Source organism: Zalophus californianus, chromosome 14 (genome assembly GCF_009762305.2).
Source record: "Zalophus californianus isolate mZalCal1 chromosome 14, mZalCal1.pri.v2, whole genome shotgun sequence".
Lineage (NCBI taxonomy): Eukaryota > Metazoa > Chordata > Mammalia > Carnivora > Otariidae > Zalophus > Zalophus californianus.
The window spans coordinates 18,967,756-18,989,377 of NC_045608.1; the positions used below are offsets into that span (position 1 = coordinate 18,967,756).

The window sequence follows — 21,622 nt, forward strand, 5'->3', positions numbered from 1 at the left end:
ACTTGCCCAAAGTCACACAGCTGGTGAGGAGGCGGAGCCAGGGTCCTAACCCAGCCCGTGGATGCAGTCCTGGGAGGCTCGTCTTCCTGACCTAGGCTAGAGGCAGTTAGTCTGTTTCCTGATTGTGCCCTGTGCATGTTTGAAGCAACCGTCTGGGAATATACCGGTTCTTCTTTCCTGCAGCTGCTCAGACCCCCAAAGAGCATGGAGGCTGCTCCAGAGTCTGTGCATGCCTTCCTCATGCACGAGGCCCATGGGGCTGTGGCAGTGGGGGCGTTGCCAGGGGAGCTGCCCACCCCCCTGCGGCAGGCAGAGCCCCCAGGAGAGTGCTGGCCTGTCTCCAGGGTGTGGGCTGGGCATGTGAGACACGGAATGGAGGGGCGGCGGGGGGCTGATTGTCTTCACAGCCGCATCATCTCCCTGAGTAGCTGTGTGCGGGAGGGAGTGTGGCTGGAAGGACCTTTTTGCCAAGATGCCCCCAGGTGAACGCCCCAGAACCAGGCACGGCAGGGGGAGGTGGGGGACCCCCTTGTCAAGGGGTGTCTGAACACCTGTGCAGGGCAGCGATGAGAAGCCTGTGTGTGGGAAACCCATCCTCAGTGCCCGGAACGCCCCGCTTCCAGGTCAGAGCAGGTTGGCCAGTCCCTACACCGTGAGGGAACGATGCGTGGCACCTATTTATAGCATCCCAGTAAATGATTAACTGGGGCCAGCCTAGCCCAGTGAGAGAGAGGCTTTAGCAAGGCCCACAGCCACGTTTAGGGCAGGTCAAGAGGGAGGTGCGAGAGGAAGGACTTTTCTAGCACTCTGAAGATCCACATGCCCATGGCGTCATCACTTATGTGCCCCGCCCCACACACCCCCGGCTCTCTCCCGCCGCACAGATGGGGCTGCAGAAGGACCGTCCTGGGTCTTTGTTTTCATTATCCATCTGTGTGCATGTGGAGGGCAGGGTGGAAGTGTGTGGGTGGGAGGGTGGGGCAGGTCTGTTCTGGAACTGTGTATGAGAGAGGGGGAGAGAGAGAGTCCAGGAGAGGAAGCCTTGATCCATTCACCAGTGGCCACTGAGCTCCTACTGACCGGACCCCTGCAGACCCCTTCTCTGAGAAGGCCCCAGCCCAGTGCAGGCCACGGTGGGCGGAGGGCGTGGAGGACCCCATCTGGAAGGAGGCCCTTCCCCTGTGTGCCGGAGCGTTGGGATCCCTGCTGACATCCTACAATAGCCCCTGAGCACAGAAAGGATATTTCCTTTTTCCTTTCTTCTTCTCCTTCTTTTTTTAAAAGATTTTATTTATTTATTTGACAGAGAGAGACACAGCGAGAGAGGGAACACAAGCAGGGGGAGCGGGAGCGGGAGAAGCAGGCTTCCCGCGGAGCAGGGAGCCCGATGCGGGGCTCGATCCCAGGACCCTGGGGTCATGACCTGAGCCGAAGGCAGACGCTTAACGACTGAGCCACCCAGGCGCCCCTCTTCTTCTTTTTTTAATAGACTTTATTTTTTACAGCAGTTTTAGGTTCACAGTGAAAATTGAGCAGAAAGTACAGAGATTTCCTATACATCTCTTTATCTGCCTTAAAAATCCTCTGCTCTCTGCCTGTTCATCCCTTTCTCCCTCCCTCCAACCCCTGGCAACCCACTGATCTTTTTACAGTCTCCATAGTGTTGCTCTTTCCAGAATGTCCTACAGTTAGAATTGTACAGCATGTAGCCTTTTCAGATTGGCTTCTTTCATTCAGTAATAAGCATTTCAGTTTGGACGTTTTCCTTTTGTGACCACGATTCTCCTTTGGAAGCTGATGTGCAGTGGGGAGAGGGAGCTGTGAGGCGCCGGGCACACCTGGGGGAGGTCAGGGGTGAAGGGTCATGGTGGGGCAGAGGTGGAGCCAGCTGGTGTTGCAGGACTGGGAGTTGGCCATGACCGTGACACTTGGCTGCACTGGGCTGAGGGAGCAGGTGCGTTGGCCACCTGGGACTCCGGAGCAGGCGACCTTGATTCAGATCCCAGCCTCTTCACAGGCCAGGTGGTCTCCATCCCTCCTAGGTCAGCTGCCTCCTTGGGAAAATCGAATAATAGCAGTGACACCCACATTGCACGCTTGTTATGAATCTTTGGGTGCATGGATGCGAGGCACCCACGCAGCTTGAGGGATGCACCAGTCGGTGTTGAATGAATAAATGAACCTACTGTGTGCCTGGCTCAGTGTGAGGGCAGTTAGTCATGGGTTCGAGTACCCACTCTGCCATTCAAAAGCCATGTGCTCTTGGGCAAGTATTTAACCTCACCAAGACTCAGGTTCCTCATCTGTGGAATGAAGTCCTCATATCCATCTCATCTAATTACCCTGAGGATTAAATGAAATAATGCCCCCAGGCACCATGCCAGGCACGGGTGAACACCTTGTCAATATATGCAGGTTCATGTCTATCTCGATAAGACTTACTATGCAGCCGCTGCCGTGTTAAATGCTTTTGATGTATTATCTTATGACTGTGAGGCAAATAACTGAGACCCATTTTACTGATGGGAATGCCCGAGGTTCAGAGAAGGGACATGACTTGCCCAAGATCATGTGTGCAAGATCTGGGGTGTGAATTCTGGAAGTTTGACTGGAGAGCCCAGTGCTCATAGCTGACCATAGGAGCTTAGAAGGAGTGGGGAGTCACATCAACTTTGGGGGGCTCTCGGGAGGGAGTGAGGAGAAGGGCACCTCAGTGAGTCCGGAGGATGGGGTGGTTTCTCCAGAGCTGGAGATGGAGGTAGGAGTAGGTGGAGATATCAGGTGGAGGAGCCTGCACAAAGCAAAGGGGGGGGGGTGGGGTGGGAATGGTGAGTCACACGGGAAGAATGGCAGGTGTGACCTATGGATTTGGGTGAAGGGACGGGATTTGGCAGAAAAGGGAGGCAGGGCCACACAGTGGAAACAGTCACAGCTTGCAGCCCTGTTCCAGCCCCGCCCAGCTCACCTCCTGTGCGCCCCACCTATAACAAATTAAAAAATACAAAGCCACCAGCGATTTCCATGTAGTGCTTTTCCCTGCCACATTGTCCTTACATCTGTCCCTTCCTTTGAGCTCCAAAGTGGTTCTCCGGGGGCGGTTGCAGGGGACAGCTTTTTTCCCTCTGCCTTAGAGCTGGAGAAACCACGGACCAGAGAGTTCAGTTCTTTTTGTACGTTAGATCTTGAGCATCGCCCCCTCCGGGAAGCCCTCCCTGACCTCTTGGCCTGCCTCACCAGGTCAGGTTTTTTTGTTATTTGTTCTCATAGAACCACATTCTTTTGCTGCAGAGAACTGGCCTCACTTTTTGTTGTAATGTCCCCATTTGTTGGATTTGGTTCATGTGAATCTTGATAAGACTGTCACCTGCAGGAGGACAGGGATTCTATCTGCTTGTCACCTTATACCAAACTCATAGGAGGTTCTCCATAAACATTGAGTAAACCAGGGACAGTTTTGGTTCCTGTGACAAGTGGTGGGAAGGCAGGTGTTAGCAGAACATGGAAGAGGTGCATTTATCCCTGCTTGGGTATGGAGGGTCCAGGAAGGCTCCCAGGAGGAGGAGGTGACATCCGGGCTGAAACCTGAGTTGCACTTAGCGAGCTGGAGCACGTAGGGAGGGGCACCTGGCAGAAGGCATGTGTGAGCATAGGCACAGAAGAGCCCACGACACTGCCTTGGGAGAGCTGCATCTTAGGGCCCACAGTCCGAGGCAGGGCTGGAGACACTGGCCTGCTAGGGCATCTGCATCTTGTCCTCAGCATCCGGGGTGCCTGCACGGGAGGCATAGCCGGCCCTCTGCTCACTGCCCTCTCCTCCTCACTTTGCCCAAAGGCTGGGAGCTATTTTTTAAAGCCACCGTAAAGGCCCTCCAGACGTCCTAAATTAACTGGCCTTTCCACTGTGAGTTTCTCGCAGACTGAGGGTCCGGGGGCCTCCGTCTCGTCAGCTACTGCGGGCTCAGCATTACTCACCCACCTGCACTTCCAGGTGCCAGCCACCTGAGACCCCAGCTGGGGTGCAGTGTGCTCTGAGTCAGGACCGAGGCAGCGGGCCTTGGAGAGAGCAGGTAGCAACCCGGCTGGTTTTCATTTTGGCCTGAGGTGCGCCACAGGCACAGTGCTGGGTGCTTTATACCAGGGGTCCCCGTGGGCCAAATCCAGCCTGTGCGTGCACCGCCCTTAAGCTAGGGACGGTTTTGACATCCTAAAAAGGGTTGTGAAAACAAGAGACGGTGAGACATAGACTGTATGTGGCCTGCAAATCGGTTTGACAGATTTAGCAAATAAAAATTCAGATTGCCCGCTTAAATGTGAATTTCGGAAAAACAACAGATCATCTTTTAGGATGGATCTGGTCTACATGCAGTATTTGGTACATCCTTACCCTAAAAGAAATTCCTTACATATTTGAAGTTTAGATTTCAGTGGGTAGCCTGTATTTTATCTGGCAGTCCTACTGTAAAACCTGATGTGTTTGCTCTCTGACCCTTTATGGAAAATGTTTGCCCACCCCAGCCTTGAACACACAAGAAATGAGAACAGGTGTCAGAGGGACTTAAAGACACTGCCTGGAACCAAATTTGATAAGCCCTAGCTGCTGGCGTTAGCATTGCTAAAATAATCAGAGTGATCACCCAACATATATTGAGCACCTACTGTTTACCCAGCACCATCCTAGAGGTGGACGCTAAACAGATAAGCCCACAGATCTATAGTGAAAGTCAGGCCGTGATAAATTCTAAGCAAAAGTATACAATGGCAGAAGGGGGTAGGCGAGTGATGTGCATGAAACTGTCCTTTACACAGGGTGGTGGTCCCGAGCCCTTGCCCCCATTCTGAGTGCTATGCATGGCTTGTTCATGAAATCTGCACATAGCAGCCCTGACAGGTGGGGTGAGTATCATCTCCATTTCACAGATGACGAAGCTGAGGCCTCAGGTCACCCAGCTAATGGCAGAATTGGAATTTGACCTGGGCCTGGTGACACCTGAGCTCATGTTTTTACCGACTTCACTAGGGCGCCTCCCTTTCTATGGTGCCAGTTGTGTGCTGGGTCCTGTTGGGGGCCCTCTGCCAATATTTTTCCATAATCCTTAGGACAGCCCTGCACACTGGGCTGGACTGTTCCTCTCCAAGCATAGAAGGGGTGAGCACAGCACTGCGTGGAGAGGCAGGGGGGAATAGTGAGTTGATCTGGAACCTGGCAGGGTTCCAGGTGGGCAACATGAGAGTACCTGGGTATGGGTGGACAGGTGGCAGGAATGAGGAAGGGGGAAGACAAGGCAGGTCAGGGAGCCCCAGGAGCCCCCTCTTCCAGATTTGCAGATTGGCCTGGATTTCCCTGCCTGACTTCCTCTGGAGATTACTCCTCCTGTGTACTATTTAAATATTTGCAGGTGGAGGGTGGGAGGGCGGGGCTGGTTTCTGAATGGTTGCAGGGTGGGGCCGGAGGTGGGCAGGGGCTGATGCTCCGAGGTCCCACGTGGAGGGGTGGGGCCAGGCCACTGCCCCAGAGGCCAGTTGGGTCCTGAATAACCCGTGGATGGGAAGCTGGGGTAAGTGCATAACAGCGAAGGGCCCCTTAGCAATTGCACATTCACTGAACTCACACTCACGAATACCTGCTGTGGGCCGGGACCGTGAACCAGGCAGTCGCTGTCATCCAAGACTGGCTCCTATTCATAGAATCCCTACTGTGTGCTAGGCGCTGTCTCCACAGGCTCATTCAAGGCCCCATTACCCAATGAGATGGGTGTACTACTATCATCCACCCCATTTTACAGGTGGGGAAACTTGTCCAGAATCATGAGTGGTCAAGGATTCGACACCAAGTCAGTGACTCCACATTCTGGCTCTTAGCCTCTCAACTGTCTCCTAGCATCCTGTTGTTAGAGCTAATAAGCTGGTTTCAAAAGAAGTGAGCTCCCCATCATTGGAGGAGTGCAAGCAGATGTTGGAGGAGTCCTTAGCATGGATGGCAGGGATGAAAGCTTCCTGACCACTTTGACCTTTGAGGTCTCCCCTTCCCCTAAAAGGCCCCCACAGGATGTGGTTGGCAGAGTCAGGTGGCCCAGGTCTCCTGACTCCCAGTTCTGTGCTTTTTTGGTCCCCACGTTGGGCGAGACTGAGGAACCCCTTCTGAATAACCCACCGGTTATTCAGAAACCTATGGGTTTCTCAGCACTTTGGGATTTCAGAGGGCCTGACCCATTTCTGGGCAGGGCTGGAGGCATTGCTGACCATCAGACCTAAGTTCAAGTCCTGGCTGCACCCTTTCTTGGTTTTGTATCCTTAGGGCAAATTCCATAAACTCTGTGAGCCTCAATTTATCCATCTTTAAAACGGGGATAATGATGTTCCTGTGAAGATTAAATAAGGTATTCTGTACAAAGTACCTGGCACATAGTGGGTGTTCAGTAAATATTCTCACTCTAAGCTGGGCTATAACAAAAGCATTTTGTTCAAAATGGCCTCCAGCTTTTGCTATGAGACAAAGTATTTGTTAGAATAAAGGCCCTGGGTCTAATCCTGCCTCCTCTGCATCACCTTGAGTGGGTTATCTAATAGCTCTCTGCCTCAGTTTCCCCATCTGAAATGGGAATAATTCAGTTGCCTACTTCATTTGGGTTGTCACGCTATAAACGGTCCCAGGAACACAGTGAGTGCTCAAAAAAAAAAAAAAAATGAGCAGCAAGCTTCAACATCATAAAACTCCTACCATGTGCTAGCCAGGCCTGCCCTTTTGCAAATAACGGCCCATTTAATCCTCACCCCTGGACATGAGGGGCCGAGTAGGGACGCAGACGCAGGTCTGTGTGGCCCCCCAGAGTCCCACCAACCACAGCCACTGTGCTGCGTGAATTGGGCATGATTCCAGGGCAAAACTTAGAGAACTCACAGGGACTGCTGCGGGGAGCCGCCACCACCGTCCCCAGACCACCCCGAGGTCCCTCAAATCTGTCAGCCTCCACAGTGGACCAAGTGCAAGCCCGTGCCTGGGAGCCCGAGAGAGGGAAGGTGGTTGAGCTGAATTTCCGAGGCCTTCTGTGGCCTCTACTGCGTGCCTGCAGTTGGGGCCAGACCCCCAGCGTGGCCCCCCCCACCACCTCGCAGGCATGGGCACAGCCTCTTCCTCTGCTGTAAGGCTCTCAGTGACCTTCGGGGGAGGCTTCCACCCCACTGCCTTTTTAATTTCCTCTTCTGGCCTCAGGCTGTCAGCCTGTTATTAACTTCTGGGGGCAGGTTCTAGCCCACAGCTGGGAGCCAGCGGAAGTGGGGAGGCACCTCACTTGTCGGAACCCCTCCCTAGGCTGAGTACTACCCACTGGTGCTGCCTTCCCCCCTCCGCCACCCACCCTGCCCCCAGATCCATCCCCAGGACGAGAGGCCTGGATCCAGCCTTCCCCGGGGATGATGCTTTCTGAGTTTCAGGGTCCACAGCGATAAGCAGACAACCTCCTCTACTCAGCAGAGTTTGGACACGAGACAATGAACATGTGCAGTCTGGGTAACAATAGGAAACAGATGATTCCCCCAAACTGAGTGGAGTAAGGTGAATTTAATAAAGGCGCTGTTGACCAAGGCAGGGTGGGGGGAAGGACGCAGCACCCCAGGGTTGTAATAGTGGGGAACCAGGAACTGTTAGCTCCCCTAGTCTGACATAGGGGCAGGAAGAGGCGGCCAGAGGGACTAGCTGTGTGGGGAAGGTCCCGGGAGGGACAGAAGCCGTGACTGCTCAGTCTCTTCCTGAGGATTTTGGGACAGCTCCTTGTTTTCTGTCCTCCCCTCAAATCCCCTGCTGCAATCTGAGCGTGCATGAGAATCCCTTGGAGCGCTTGATAAACAGGCTGGAGTAGCTGATTCCATGGGTCCGAGGCCAACCATCTGTATCTCTAGCCAGTTCCCACCTGGGGCCGGTGCCTCTGGGCCCTCTGTTAGCAGCTCTGCTTGGCCACATCACACTTGCCCCGTGCCTGTCTTAGTTGGTCCCTCCTTTGCCTCACTGGAGTGAAAGGTCTTCCAGGGCAGGACTGCCCGGCTCCATCCCTACTGCTCTGTGTGCTCAGGGTATGGGGGCCTCTTGCCTCCTGCCGAACTGAGTTCACTGGCATGTGAACTGTTTGCAGCTTGTCCCTGTTGACTGTTGCCAGATGCCTCCATGCTGTAGCTTGGTGGTCCCCGAGTGGAGGCCACTGTTGAGATGGAGGTCAGCACGCAGGCTTGTTAGGGTGTGCCTTTGGGATGAACACCCAGGGAAGCAAAGTGAGGCAAGCAGGAGGGAGCCAAGGGAGAAGATGGGCCACGGGGGCTTCCATGGAATCCCCACAGGGACCCCCACAGGGAGCCGGGATGGCCCTTTAAAGCTGTCCCCAGCTGGGGTGAGGAGGGTTTTTCTTTACAGCCCACATGTTCCAGCCACTAGGTGGGGGCCACCCTGGGAAGCAGTGAGGCCTTGGGGGAGGCCCTCCCAGTGGCTGAAATGATCCCCTGTCCCCTAAGGGACTGGTAGCCAAGGGTTCTCTGGCAGCCCTCCTAGCAGCCTTCAATCCCAAAGGGGTCTTTGGGGCATAGTGTGGCACCTTCTACATCATCAGGACCTGTCTGAGGAGCCAGGGAGGGACCAGAGCCCTCCTTTCCCTATCCCTGAGCCCTGTGGCCCCTGTGCCCCAAACCGAAAAAACCCTCTCACTATCCCTCAAGCACACAGAACCCCCAATGAAGACCCCTGCCTGTGTGTTTTGCCAACAGCTGGCTTCCAAATCTTTGTTTTGCTGGGCCAGGCCATCCTGAGACACAGAGCGACAGAAGCCCCCCAGACTCCATCCTCGCTTGTGCTGAGATGCGGAATAACCTCATTAGTATAGTTACCCACCACATGCAGTGGTTAGGGGTCCCCCAGGCCTTCTGGAGAGAGGGAGAGGAAAGGGAAGGGATTGTTTCTTCTGTCGTGTCACTGAGGCCGGCTACCCCAGTGAGTGCATCTGACCCCTGTTTCTGGGGCAAAGTATGGTGGGTAGAGGCTCCCCTTGGAGTCAGATTGACCAACATATAAACCTCATCAGGGTGACCTTGGATTTTTCTGATGGCCTTGGCTAGGTAGTAACGGATACCTCTAAGTTCACAATTTCCTTGTCTGTAAATGGGTGGTAGGGGCCACCTGGGAATCGTGTTGTGGGGATTACGTGGGGCTTGCCATGCATCTCAGGTCAGAATGCCGTAGCAGAAGATCACAGATGGAGTGGCCTAAGCAGACATTTATTTCTTGTAGTTTGGAGGCTGAGAAGTCCTAGGTCAGGGTGCTCACCGATTGGGTTCCCAGCGAGGGCTCTCTTCCTGGCTTGTAGACCACCACCTTTTCACTCTGCTCTGATTTCTTCCTTTTCTTTTAAGGACACCAGTCCCATCCTGAGGGCCTAACCTTCATGACCTCATGCAACCCTAATTACCCCCCAGAGGCCCCACCTCCAAATACCATCACACCAGGAGTGGGGGGTAGGGCTTCAGCATGTGACCAGGGGACACAAGCATCTGGTCCATAACACCATGTATGCTTAGCATAGCACTATGCTAAGTGCTGTGCACAGAGTAAGTTAGAGCTTTAGTATTATTTTCAGAGACAAGCCATTGGCTGAAACTCCTCGGGTAGCACCAAGAGCCTAGGTTTAGATTCTGCTTCTGCCTCCCGTTCACCGTGTGACCTTGGGCTGGTTGCTTAGTCTCTCTGATCTTGGTTCTCATAAAAGTAGAACCAACCCTCACAGGGCCGTGAAGAGGGTACAGTGAGTTAATAATACCAGTAAGCCTAGAATTCATTCACTTGTTATTTGTTCCTTCTCTGGCACAGAAGTGCTCAGTCAGAAGGATGAAGATGAGAGTGATGGTGAGGATACTGATGGTGGGTCTGGCAGTCACTCCTGGTGGCCATAACAAGGTACCACACCCCGGGGTGCGTGGACAACAGAAATTTGATTTCTCACAGTTCTGGAGTCTGGAAGTCGAAGATCATAGCATCAGCAGGTTTGGCTCCTTCGGAGGTCCACGAGGGAAGGCTCTGTTCTGGGTGTTCCTTGTGGATGGCCCTTTTCTGCCTGTGTGGGGGAATCTTCATGTGGTCTTCCCTCTGGAGCCGTCTGTGCTCAGATTTCCTCTTACAAGGACACCAGTGGTACCAGATGACGGCCCACCCTAATGACCTCATTTTAACATAATTACCGCTGTAAAGATCTTGTCGTCAAAAGGTGAATCACATGCTAGGGTACTAGGGGTTACAATTTCAGCATATGAGTCGGGGGCAGGGACACAGCTCAGCCCGTAGCAGTGGAGGAGATGACAGTCTGCGGGATCTGAAATGTGGATAGAGGAGATGTGACACAAAGGAGGTGAGGGCATCCTGGAAAGTGGGAGCTGGGCGGGTCTTTGAGCCCAGAGGGGTGAACTGACGCCCCAAGGGACAGTGCCAGCCTGAGGGTGCCTCCTAGTTGGTTAGCACAGCCAGAACTTTAGTAAAGCTGAGGGATTTTCTATCCTGGCTTCCTTGTGTGGATGGAGCAGATGGGGCCTGGCAGTCTCTGCGTTCGCCACGGGGGAGGACACGGAGAGGTGGCTGGGCCCCTGCATCAGAGTGGCTCTGGCAGGCGACAGGCAGATGGCCACTTCTGAGGAGCCGGGGGACATTGGCAGGAGGGCTGCAAGCTGCTTGAGAGAGGGCTGGCCCCTGGGAAGAGCTGGGGCCGTCCCTGGGAGTGGGGTGGTCAGCCGCGTTAGGGCTCACCCCAGAGCTGTCCCCACTGTGATGCTAGGATGGGCAGCCTGGGCCAGCCCGATGCTGTCAGACATTCTCATGCGGGATTGGTGGGTTGGGACAACACACTCCCGTGCATCCCTCCTTTATCTCACACTCTTACTGCACGGTACGTCGGACCCAGAGGGCTGTGGGTTTGCTACATGTCATCGGGCAGGTCTCTGGCCCCCGCTGCGTGGCCCGCCATTGAACTGAATTCTGACGCTAGCTACCTGGAGTCATTGTCAGATCCCGCAGGTTCGGGGCCCAGTCCTGCAAGCCTGCTCCCCCACTTCAGATACAAGGCTCAGATTGTCTCCAAACCCCGCACTCTGGGGACTTTTATGGAGGCTTCATGACACAGACGTGATCGATAGTTAACTCAGTTAACTATCCTTCCCGGAGAATGAGGGATGGGGCTAAAGGTTCCAAGCTTCTCATCATGGCTTGGTCTTTTTGGTGACCAGTCCCCACCCTGAAGCGATCCAGGAGCCCACCCGGCATCGCCTCATTAGAACAAAAGACATTCCTATCACCGAGGAAATGCCAAGGGTTTAGGCCAAGGGATTTAGGGACAGTTCATTCGGTGTCAGGAACTGGGGTCAAAGGTCAAGTATCAGACCAGAAGATGCTCCTAGTGCTATTATCACTTAGGAAATTATCAGGGTTTTACGAGCTCTGTGCCAGAAACTGGAGGCCGAGACTAATAGATAACATATTTTTTATTATTTCACTGTCAGCAGACTCTTGCCCAAAGGACAAAACCGGCTCTCCACTTCTTTTTGTAAATAAAGTTTTACTGGAACACACCCACACTCATTCATTTACATATGGCTGCCCCCACGGTACAAGGATGAAGGTGGATAGTTGAGGCAGAGACCAGGTGGCTAGCAAGGCCACAAATGCTTACCCGGTAGATCTCTACAGAAGTTTGCAGACCCCTGCTCTTGTGCTTTGGGGTCTGTAGTTCTGGGTCCCGGCTGTGCCCCTGGAACTTCCTTGTTGGGCCGACTTGGAGAAGTGTCTTAGTCCATTTGGGCTGCTGTAACAAAAATACCATGGAGTGGGTGGCTTAAACAACAAACATTTATTTCTCACGGTTCTGGACGCTGGGAAGTCCAAGATCAAGGTGCTGGTAGTTGGGTGTCTGCTGAGAAACCACTTCCCGGTACATAGACGGCTGTCTTTTCTGTGTCCTCACTTGGCATAAGAGGGAAAGGAGCTCTCTGGGGTCTCTTTCATACGGGTACTACTCCTGTTCATGACCCCCATCACCTCCCATAGCCGCCCCCCCCCCCCGATACCATCATGCTGGGGATTAGGGTTTCAATATAGGAATTCTGGGGGAAACGTCCTCCCCAGAGTCTCTGTTTCTCCCTCTGTACATGGGCAGACAATTACCCTGAATTGTTGGGTTGATCCAATGAGACAAAGCAGGCAGGAGAGCACTTGGCAAACTGTGACCCTCTTGGGACTTACTAGTTCTCGTTCTCTGCATTCTACCTGCTTATAACCTCGTCCACCTCCTCATCTTGAAAGCAAAGCCCCTTCTTGCCACACCCCCTGCAGCCCCGCAGGCTGCCTTTGGTGGCAGTTTCCCTCTGCAAGATTGATTTTCTTTCTTTTTAACCTGGTTTTACCTGCATAAATGTGTTGGGTGAGCAGAGGAGCGGGGTGCGGGGTGCAAGGACCAGGTGTGACTTGTTTGGGCAGCAGGATGTCTGCCTCATCATCATTAAAATGCTACTGTTTATATGGAACACATACTATATGTATCAGGCAGTATGCTGAGCGCTCTCTCTCGCCTCGTGTAAATGTCGCCATGGGAGGTACGCATTCATCCCACAGATCCTGAGTGCCTACCATATGCCCGGCGTTCTTCAGGTCTTGAGAATAGGGCAGTGATGGACGTACGTGGAATTCCTGACCTCGTAGATTATAGAAGCCCATGAAATTGGTGATGCCCAGGACAAGATAAGCACCCCGCATAGTAGGTTAGAGGTGAGAAGCACTATGGAGAGAAATAAGCAGAGAACAGGTACGCTGAGTGTTGGGTGGGGTGAGGTTGACAGTTGTAAATAGCATGATTGGGGAGGTGGCATTTGAGCACACAGTTGAACCGTGGTGATTTCTGGGGAGAGAGTGTTCCAGCAAACGGAACAGCACGGGCAGGGGGCCACGAGATGGGCCTGTGCCCGCCGAGTTGGGCAGACCGCAAGGAGAAGCGGTGTGTGGCCTGAGGGATGGGGACAGCTGGGGAGGAGGCCGGAGGTCAGTGGTGGGTCCAGGTCGTGCAGAGCCTTGTGGCCCATCATGAGGACTGGGGCTACCATTCTGAGTGAGATGAGAGCCCTGCGGGGTTCTAAGCAGAGGAGGGATGTGGTCTAACTTACGTTTAAAAGAAATTCAAAATATTCATTTATTTACACTGTATTAACACACAATATCCACATTTCTAAAAATTGTGGTAAAATACACAGAACATAGAATTTACCTTCATCATTTTTAAGTTCGGTGGTGTTAAGTAATTCACATTGTTGTGTAGTCAGTCTCTCTCCATCTTACAGAACCACAACTCTATACCCTTTAAACAATAATTCCATTAAAGCAAGAATGCCCCCACGCTCTCCTCCTCCCGGCCCCTGGCAAGCACCATTCTTCTTTCTGTCTCCGTGTGCTTGACTACTCCAGGCGCCTCCTGTAAGACCGTGTCTCTTTGTGGCTGGCTTATTTCACTTAGCATGATGTGCTCAAGGTTCATCCATGTTGGAGCAGGTGTCTGAATGTCCTTCTTTTGTAAGGCTGAATTACATTCCCTTGAATGTGTCCGCTCCATCTTGTTTAGCCATGCGTCCAGCGATGGCCAGTTGGGTTGTTTCCACCTTTGGCCATTGTGGATTATGCCACCGTGAACACAGGTGTGCAAATCTCTTTCTGATACTCTGCTTTCAGTTCTTTGGGGTGTGTACCCAGAAGCAGAATTGCTGGATCCTAAGGTAATGTTCTGTTTAATTTTTTCAGCAACTGCCGTACCGTTTTCCTTAGGAGCTGCCCGATGTAAATTTCCCCTAGCAAAGCCCAAGGGTTCCGATTTCTCCGCATTCCCACCCCCACCTCTTATTTTCTGGTTTTGGATAGTAGCCCTTCTCAGCGGGTGTGAGGTGGTATCTCATGGCGGTTTTGATTTGCACTTCCCTGATGATGAGGGATGTCGAGCGTCCTCTCATGTGCTGGTTGGCCATCTGTAGATCTTCTCTGAAAGACATTGCCCATTTTGGAATCCGGTTGTTTTTTGTTGTTGTTAAGAATTCATCATCTATCTAGACATTAGCTCCTTATCAGATACACAATTTGCAAATATTTTTTCCCATTGCGTGGCTTGCCTTTCTCACTCTGTTTATTGTGTCCTTTGATGTCCAGAAGGTTTTTACTTCGATGTAGCTCAGTTTATTTCATGTGACTTTTGCCACCTATGCTTTTGGTGTCACAGCCAATAAATCATTGCCAAACCCAGCGTCATGACATTTCTCTGCTATGTTTCCTTTGAGGAGTCCTGTGGTTTTCACTCTTCTGTTTAGGTCTTTGATCCATTTTGAGTTGATTTTTGTGTATGGAATAGGTGAGGGTCTCACTTCATTCTTTTGCCTGTAGAGATCCAGTTTTCCCAAGAACATTTGTGGGAAAGACTGTCCTTTCCCCCATTGAATGGTCTTGGCACCCATGTCAGAATCATTTCACATATACTGATAGACGTGAGGGTTTATTTCTGGGCTCTCTATTCTTTTCCACTTGTCTTTATGCCCATATCTCACTGTTTTGATTACCATAGTTTTGTAATAAGGTTTGGGGTCAGGAAGTGTGAGACTTCTAACTTGGTTCTTCCTTTTCACGATCACTTTGCCTTTTCATGGTCCCATGAGATTCCGTATGAATTTTAGGATAGATTTCCCTGTTTTCTGGGGAAAAAAACCTCCCAGAAACAATAGAAGGCAACAAAATGCCATTGGGATTTTGATGGGGATTACATTACATCTGTAGATTGCTTTGGGTTTTATTGACAACGATATTGAGTCTTTCGATCTCTGAACACGTTTGCCTTTCCATTTATTGGCCTCTTTACAAAGTTCTCTCAACAGGTCTACTAGAGCTTTCAACACCCAGGTCTTTCACCACCTTAGTTAAGTTTATTCCTAAGCATTTTATTCTTTTTGACGCTATTGTAAATGGAACATTGATATTCTTTTTTGGATTGTTCCATGTCAGTGTTTAGAAATATGGCTTATTGGGTGCCTGGGTGGCTCACATGGTTAAGTGTCTGCCTTCGGCTCGGGTCATGATCCCAGGGTCCTGGGATCAAGCCCCACGTCTGGCTCCTGGCTCAGCTGGGAGGCTGCTTCTGCCTCTGCCCTGCTCATGCTCTCTCTCTCTCTCTGTATCTCTGTCTCAAATGAATAAATAAAATCTTAAAAAAAATAAATTAAAAAAATAGAAGTACCGCTTATTTTCACATGTTGATTTTGTATCCTGCAACTTAGCTAAATGTATTTACGACCGCCAACAGTCTTTTTGTGGAGTTTTTGGGGTTTTCTGTGCATAAGATCATGTTGTCTGCCAACGGAGATCATTTTACTTCTTTCTCTCTGATTTGCATACCTTTGATTTCTTTTTCTTGCCCTAATTCATCTGGCTAGAACTCCCAGTGCTATGTGAAATACAAGAGGCGGGAGCAGGCATCTTTGTCTTTCTTGTTCTTGACTTTGCAGGGAAAGCTTTCAGCCTCCCACCATTGCATGGGACGGTAGCTCTATTATGTTGAGGTAGTTTCTGGCTATTCTTAGTTTAGTGAGTGTTTTCTGAGGAAAGGGTGTTGAATTGTGTCAGATTCTTTTTCTGCATCAACCGATGTTGCTCTTGGATTTTTCCTCTTTGTTATGTTAATGTGGTATAGTACATCTGTTGGCTTTTGTGTCTTGAACCATCCCTGCATTTTGGCAGTAAATCCTCCCTTGGTCATGGTGTACTGACCTTTCTAGATACCACCAAATTCTGTTTGCTAGTATTTTGTTGTGGATTTTTGACATCAATATTCATGGGAGATGTTGGTCTGTAGTTTTTGCCTGGCTTTGGTTTCAAGGTAATGTTGGTCTCATACAATGAAAGTATTCCCTCATTTTCTTTTTTTTTTTTTTAAAGATTTTATTTATTTATTTGACAGAGAGGGACATAGCGAGAGCAGGAGCACAAGCAGGGGGAGTGGGAGAGGGAGAAGCAGGTTTCCCGCGGAGCAGGGAACCCGATGTGGGACTCGATCCCAGGACGCTGGGATCATGACTTGAGCCGAAGGCAGACACTTAACGACTGAGCCACCCAGGCGCCCAGTATTCCCTCATTTTCAAGGTTTTGTTTTTGTTTCTGGAAGAGTTTGAGGAGGATTGGTGTTAATTCAGATTTAGTTATTTGAGTCGTCTTTTTTTCTTAGTTAATCTGGCTTAAAGGTTTGTCAGTTCTGTTGATCTTTTGGGAGAATCCACTCTTGATTTTGTTAAAATTTCCCATCGTATTTCTGCTTTCTATTTTGTTATCTCTGCTCCTTTTGCTAGCTTTGGGGTTAGTTCTTCTTTTATAGTTCCTCAAGGTATAACGATAGATTGTTGATTTCAGATCTTTCCCAGTCTTTTAATATAAGTACTTCGGGCTATAAATTTCCCTCCTATCACTGCTTTCTTTGCATCTGATGGTTTTTGGTATGTTGTGTGTTCATTTCCATTTGTCTCAGGGTATTTACAAATTTCTCTTGTGAGTTCTTCTTTGACCCATTGGTTGTTTAAGAGTGTGTGGCTTAATTTCCACTCACAGGGTTGGTTTCTGGTTTCACGCCATTGTGATCAGAAAAGATACCTAGTATGATTTCAGTCTTTGAAGATTTGTTAAGACTTGTTTTGTGCCCTATCTGTAATATGCCATATCCTGTATGTGCACTTGAGAAAAATGTGTTTTCTGCTCTTGTTGGGTCGAGGGTACTGTATGTCTCTTAGGTCTACTTAGTCTATAATGTTGTTCAGGTTTTCCATTTCCTTATTGATCTTCTGTCTGGTTCTGTTGACTTACCTTTTAATAAGATCCTTCTGGTTGTGTTAAGACGAGGCAGGGAGACAAGCAAGAGTTTACAGTGTGAATCCAGGAGGGACGTGACTTGGAGCAAGGCCACTTGGACCGGAGAGGTACTGATGGAGAGGATGAGAAATGGTCAGGCTCTGGGTTGGCAGAGCCAACGGATTTTATTGGCTCTGGGAGTTGGTACTGGGTAAAGGAATTTGCCTGAGGTCCTACAGCTAGTAAGTGGTTGGGCCGGGATTTGGATCCAGGCCTATCTGGCCCCCAATTCTTAGTTCTTAATGAACCATTGCACTTCTCCAAAAGCACTCCCGACCCAGCTGCCTGGACCCCTCCCCCACTTCTATTCCCAAGGGACGTCCGGGTCTGGGTGCTTGGCAAGCCCCCCTGGCAGGTTCTCAAACACTGGGTTGTAGGCCTGCATCACTGTATCCTGCCTCAGGAGAGCAAAGGAAAGAAGGAGGCAGGTACCTGGGGGCGGGGGGTGGGTAAATGTTCTGAGACCCTGTGGGCTTAATGGCATGTTGCAGAGGAACTCAGCCCCTGGAGTCAGACAAACCTAGGTCTGTCTAAGCCTTGACTCTCCTCACCAGCTGTGTGACCCCGAGCCAATGATCCCACCTCTCTGTGCTTTTGTTTGCTCCTTTGACAAACAGGGATGTGAATGCTGCTGCCTCTCTATTTACCCACAAATATGGTGACAGGAAAGCGTTTTTTTCAGCTAAAATAGTCTCCCAATGCAGAAGCCAGATCTTTCAAGCCACTTGTTCCTCTAACCGAATTTTCCCGGGCACCTGTGAGGTATGCGAGCCACAGTGATCAGGCCGAGTGCTCTCCCTCAGGAGGTCCACAGCCTGGTGGGGAGGATGAAATCTGTATCAGTCTGATGGGTGTTAGTAAAGCAGCCACCCTGGGAGCCCTGAAAGCAGGGGAATTTATTCTTCTGAGCCAGCAGTATTTCAGTCGGGACCAGAATAACAGTAAGAAGAGGCCAGGTGAGTGTTGCGGCAGAATGACGCATGCGTCCTGCTGACACTTAGCGCAGGCACCCTCTGCGTGGGGCTCGGTGCTCTGCACACGGTGTGCGTGACCTTGTTCAGTCTTCCTGTAGCCCCTGGAGGCAGGTGCTATTCCTCTATGCCCTTTACCCAGTGAGAAGACTAAGGTTGAGAGAGGTGATGTGATTCGCCTGAGGGAACACAGCTAGAAGCTTAAAGGGGCCACAGGCTACGGCAGCTGGTGCTGAGAGCCAAGAAACCGGCCTAAGTCCAAAGTCCACCGGTAGCTGCTTCCTAGCTGTGTGGCCTTGAGTAGGCCAGTTGGCCTCCCTGAGCCTCAGTTTCCACACCCGTGAATAGGACCAGTTCCACGGCTTTGGCTGGAGAGCTTTCAGACTGAGAAATGCAGCCGGCCAAGCCCAGCTTGGGGGTCGTTCACGGGGAGAGTGCTGACTTGGTCGTGTGGGGCGGGCCCCCATGTGTTGCCCACAGAGTGGGACCTGGGGTGCTCTGAGTTCTGTCTTCCCCTCCAGGAGGCAAGCAGAAGGAAGGGAGAGAGGGGCATGGAGAGCCTGAGATCACTCTCCGATGGGGGCATTGCTGAGCTGGCCCGGCCGAAGCCGAGGCTGAGTGGGCCACGGGGCAGCCAGGAAGCCCATGGAGGGGGTTGGATTCAGAACTGCTCCTGTCACCCCCACATCACAGCCCTGGTGATGTGGAGCTGGGACCAGCATTGGAGGTCATCTCTTCTGATGTCCTCAACCTCAAGGTGGGGAAACTGAGGCCCTAGAAGAGAAATGCTTTGCTAAAGCCCCATAATGACTCTGGGCAGAGTAGGGCCCAGAATCCAGCAAAGCAGAAGGGTATTCAGACCACCAGAGGGTCCCTTCTGTGAGCAGAGAGGCACGGCTGCCCTTTCAGCGCTGGGTCCCCCCTGCTGGGCGCATCAGTGGTGCTCAGAAAATATTTGTTGAGCATGTGAGGATGGTAGGAAGAGCACACAGCTGGGGAGTCAGACTCAGCCTGGAATTCTGTCTCCACTCTCGGCCAGCTCTACTTCTCTAGGCAAGTTGTTTCAGCTCGATGAGCCTCGGTTTTCCAAAACGAGATCACAAACCCAACTGGTAGGTGACTGAACAGGGATTTGAACCCAGGTCTGCTAGGTTCCAGGGTCGATCTGTCAACTGTACCTTTCTGATTCTTCTATTTACTTGTTTCCTTCCTTCCTTCCTTCCTTCCTTCCTTCCTTCCTTCCTTCCTTCCTTCCTTCCTTCCTTCTTCCTTCTTTCCGAAAATAGTTACTGGGCACCTGCTATGCACCAGGCACTGTTCTAGTCTCCGTGGATATAGCAGTGAACAAGGCAGATGAGACCCTGCCCCCAGGGAATTTATATCCTAGAGCAGGGAGACAGTAAGAAATACAGAGGACAGGGAGAGCGTAAGTACCCAGAAGGAGCTGTAGCAAGGTGTGGATGGGTCTTGTGGGGAGGTAGGGCTTTCTCAGATAATGGGGTCCAGAAAGGAGATGACATTTCGTGGGACACCTGAAAAGAAACCCCACCCATGGAGAGCACCCAAAAAAATAATTCTATAAAATGTGAAGTGTGGAGCTCTGACGGGCTGCAGGCCTGAGGCTTACAGAAGACACGGTGAGGAGGTGTGGAAGGAAAGCAGTTAACCAAACACCCCAGCTGGCCTGAGAAGGCTCGGAGGGGGCGACACAGCCCTCTGGGGTGGCCTCACCCTGGGGCGCATTTGGGTCTCCCCGCCCCCCTCCAGCTGCCTCTGCCTTCCAGGTGAAGCAGATCATGGAGGAGGCCGTCACACGCAAGTTTGTCCATGAGGATAGCAGCCACATCATCTCCTTCTGTGGTGAGTCCGTGGCCCGTGGGCCTTGAATGTGGCTTCTTTCTCAGTGGGCTGCCTCAGGGGAGTGGCATCTTGGCAAGCGAGCCTTCTCATGCCACTTTTTTGCTTTGTGACTCCAAAGTTATTTTTTGGATTCCCAAGGAGCTCCGTTAGGGAATTTGGAAATATGGAAAAGTCTAGAGAAGAAATGAGGGGCCTGGCCTCTGCACCCCATGAGGAGTTCATCACTGCTGACGCTGGAGGGACTGACTGCCTTCCCCTCTTGTGGGCTCGGTGCATGGCGGCCCACACCCCTAGTGATGCTGGTCTCGTCTCTGACGAACGGGCTCCGCACCCCTTCCTCGCCCTGCCTACAGCTGTTGCCTAAATAAATAAATAAATAAAGGGAGAGGATGAATGGGCTTTAAAAATATAGGGAATTAGGAGCCATCGACCCCTCCTGCGGGATCATGTCCAGCTTGGCTCAGCAAAGGAGGCGGGCCCGGGGCTCGGAGCATGACTTAGACTTCTCTCCTCGAACCAGCTGTGCTCACAGAGTTTCCAGAAGTAACCACGCTGTCAGGTTCTTAACCGTATTTCTTTCTTTCTTTTTTTTTAAAGATTTTATTTATTTATTTGACAGAGAGCGAGAGAGCACAAGTAGGCAGAGCAGCAGGCAGAGGGAGAGGGAGAAGCAGGCTCCCCACTGAGCAGGGAGCCTGATGTGGGGCTCGATCCCAGGACTCTGGGATCATGACCTGAGCCGAAGGCAGTCGCTTAACAGACTGAGCCACCCAGGCGCCCCTCTTACCGTATTTCCACCATGGCTATAGACGCAGGTTTTGCGTGTCCCCAGAGTCAGGATTCAGCGTGTACGTATAAGTGGGGGTGTTTCTTTCTCCCTGGAAACCTTTTTTATTTCGTGACTGGGGTGTCTTGGGAGGAAGGACGTGCTGTAATTTCTCCTCCCAGTCTTGGCCTCCTGGAGAGGCCTGAGCAAGGACACCTGGCCAGCCCTTCAGCTTCATCCCGATGGCTGGGCGCACCACCCATGGGAGCGCACGCTGAGACCTGGGAGCCTCATGATGTCAGCTCAGCCCCTTTGCAGCCAGGCAGACCTGGGTTCAAGTCCCTTTTCTGCCACTTGTTTGTTGGGTGACCTTGGCAAAATTTTATTTTTTTAGTGAGATATGTTTGTTTAAATTACATATATATGTATATTTATATACTTGTGTGTATGTAAGGGTGCATATATACACACTTACATGTATATGTGTATATATATGTGTATATATATAAATGTGAATATGGGAATTTATTTACCTATTTTTTTTTCTCTTGGACATCTCTCTTTGTAAAGAAAACGGGCATGTAAAGGCATGCCCATTTCAGAATGTGCGACCATACCTACCCGTTAAAGACTTAGAGGAATAGAAAGTGATAAAAATCATGGTAATCGTCTAACTTCAACCACAGTTTTGGGATGAGAGAAGAAATGTGATGGCTCTGAATAAGGCCTGCAGGGTCTCCCTGAGGTGTCTCCAATCCATTGTTCCTTATGAGCTGTTGCCGGAAAGAATCAACCAAGTCTCCAATGCCTAGATAATTAACTTGTTGCAGTATAGACAAATGAAAAGTGTTGTGCATGTAAGCAAAAATGAAGGTGTTTAGGAGATGCTTACCCAGCATATTTTAAGCCCGTGGGCAAATTAGGCAATAGAGTGGACATTCATTCAAAGCCAAGTAATCACTGGGGCACCTGTCTGGCTCAGTCGGTAGAGCACACGACTCTTGATCTCGGGGTTGGGCATGGAGCCTACTTAAAAAAAATTGTAATAGGGGCGCCTGGGTGGCTCAGTCGTTGGGTGTCTGCCTTCGGCTT

At 51.1% G+C, this 21,622-nt stretch overlaps 1 protein-coding gene across 3 annotated transcripts in view; it reads left to right on the forward strand.

Annotated features, from left to right (window-relative positions):
* SGSM1 (small G protein signaling modulator 1) overlaps positions 1–21,622 on the forward strand; it is an 85,875-nt gene that overhangs the window by 10,230 nt on the left and 54,023 nt on the right. For all 3 annotated transcript variants that reach the window (XM_027577048.2, XM_027577049.2, XM_027577051.2), the window contains exon 3: positions 19,689–19,764. In XM_027577048.2, the coding sequence (XP_027432849.2) occupies positions 19,689–19,764 (76 nt within the window). The remainder of the gene's footprint in view (positions 1–19,688; positions 19,765–21,622) is intronic.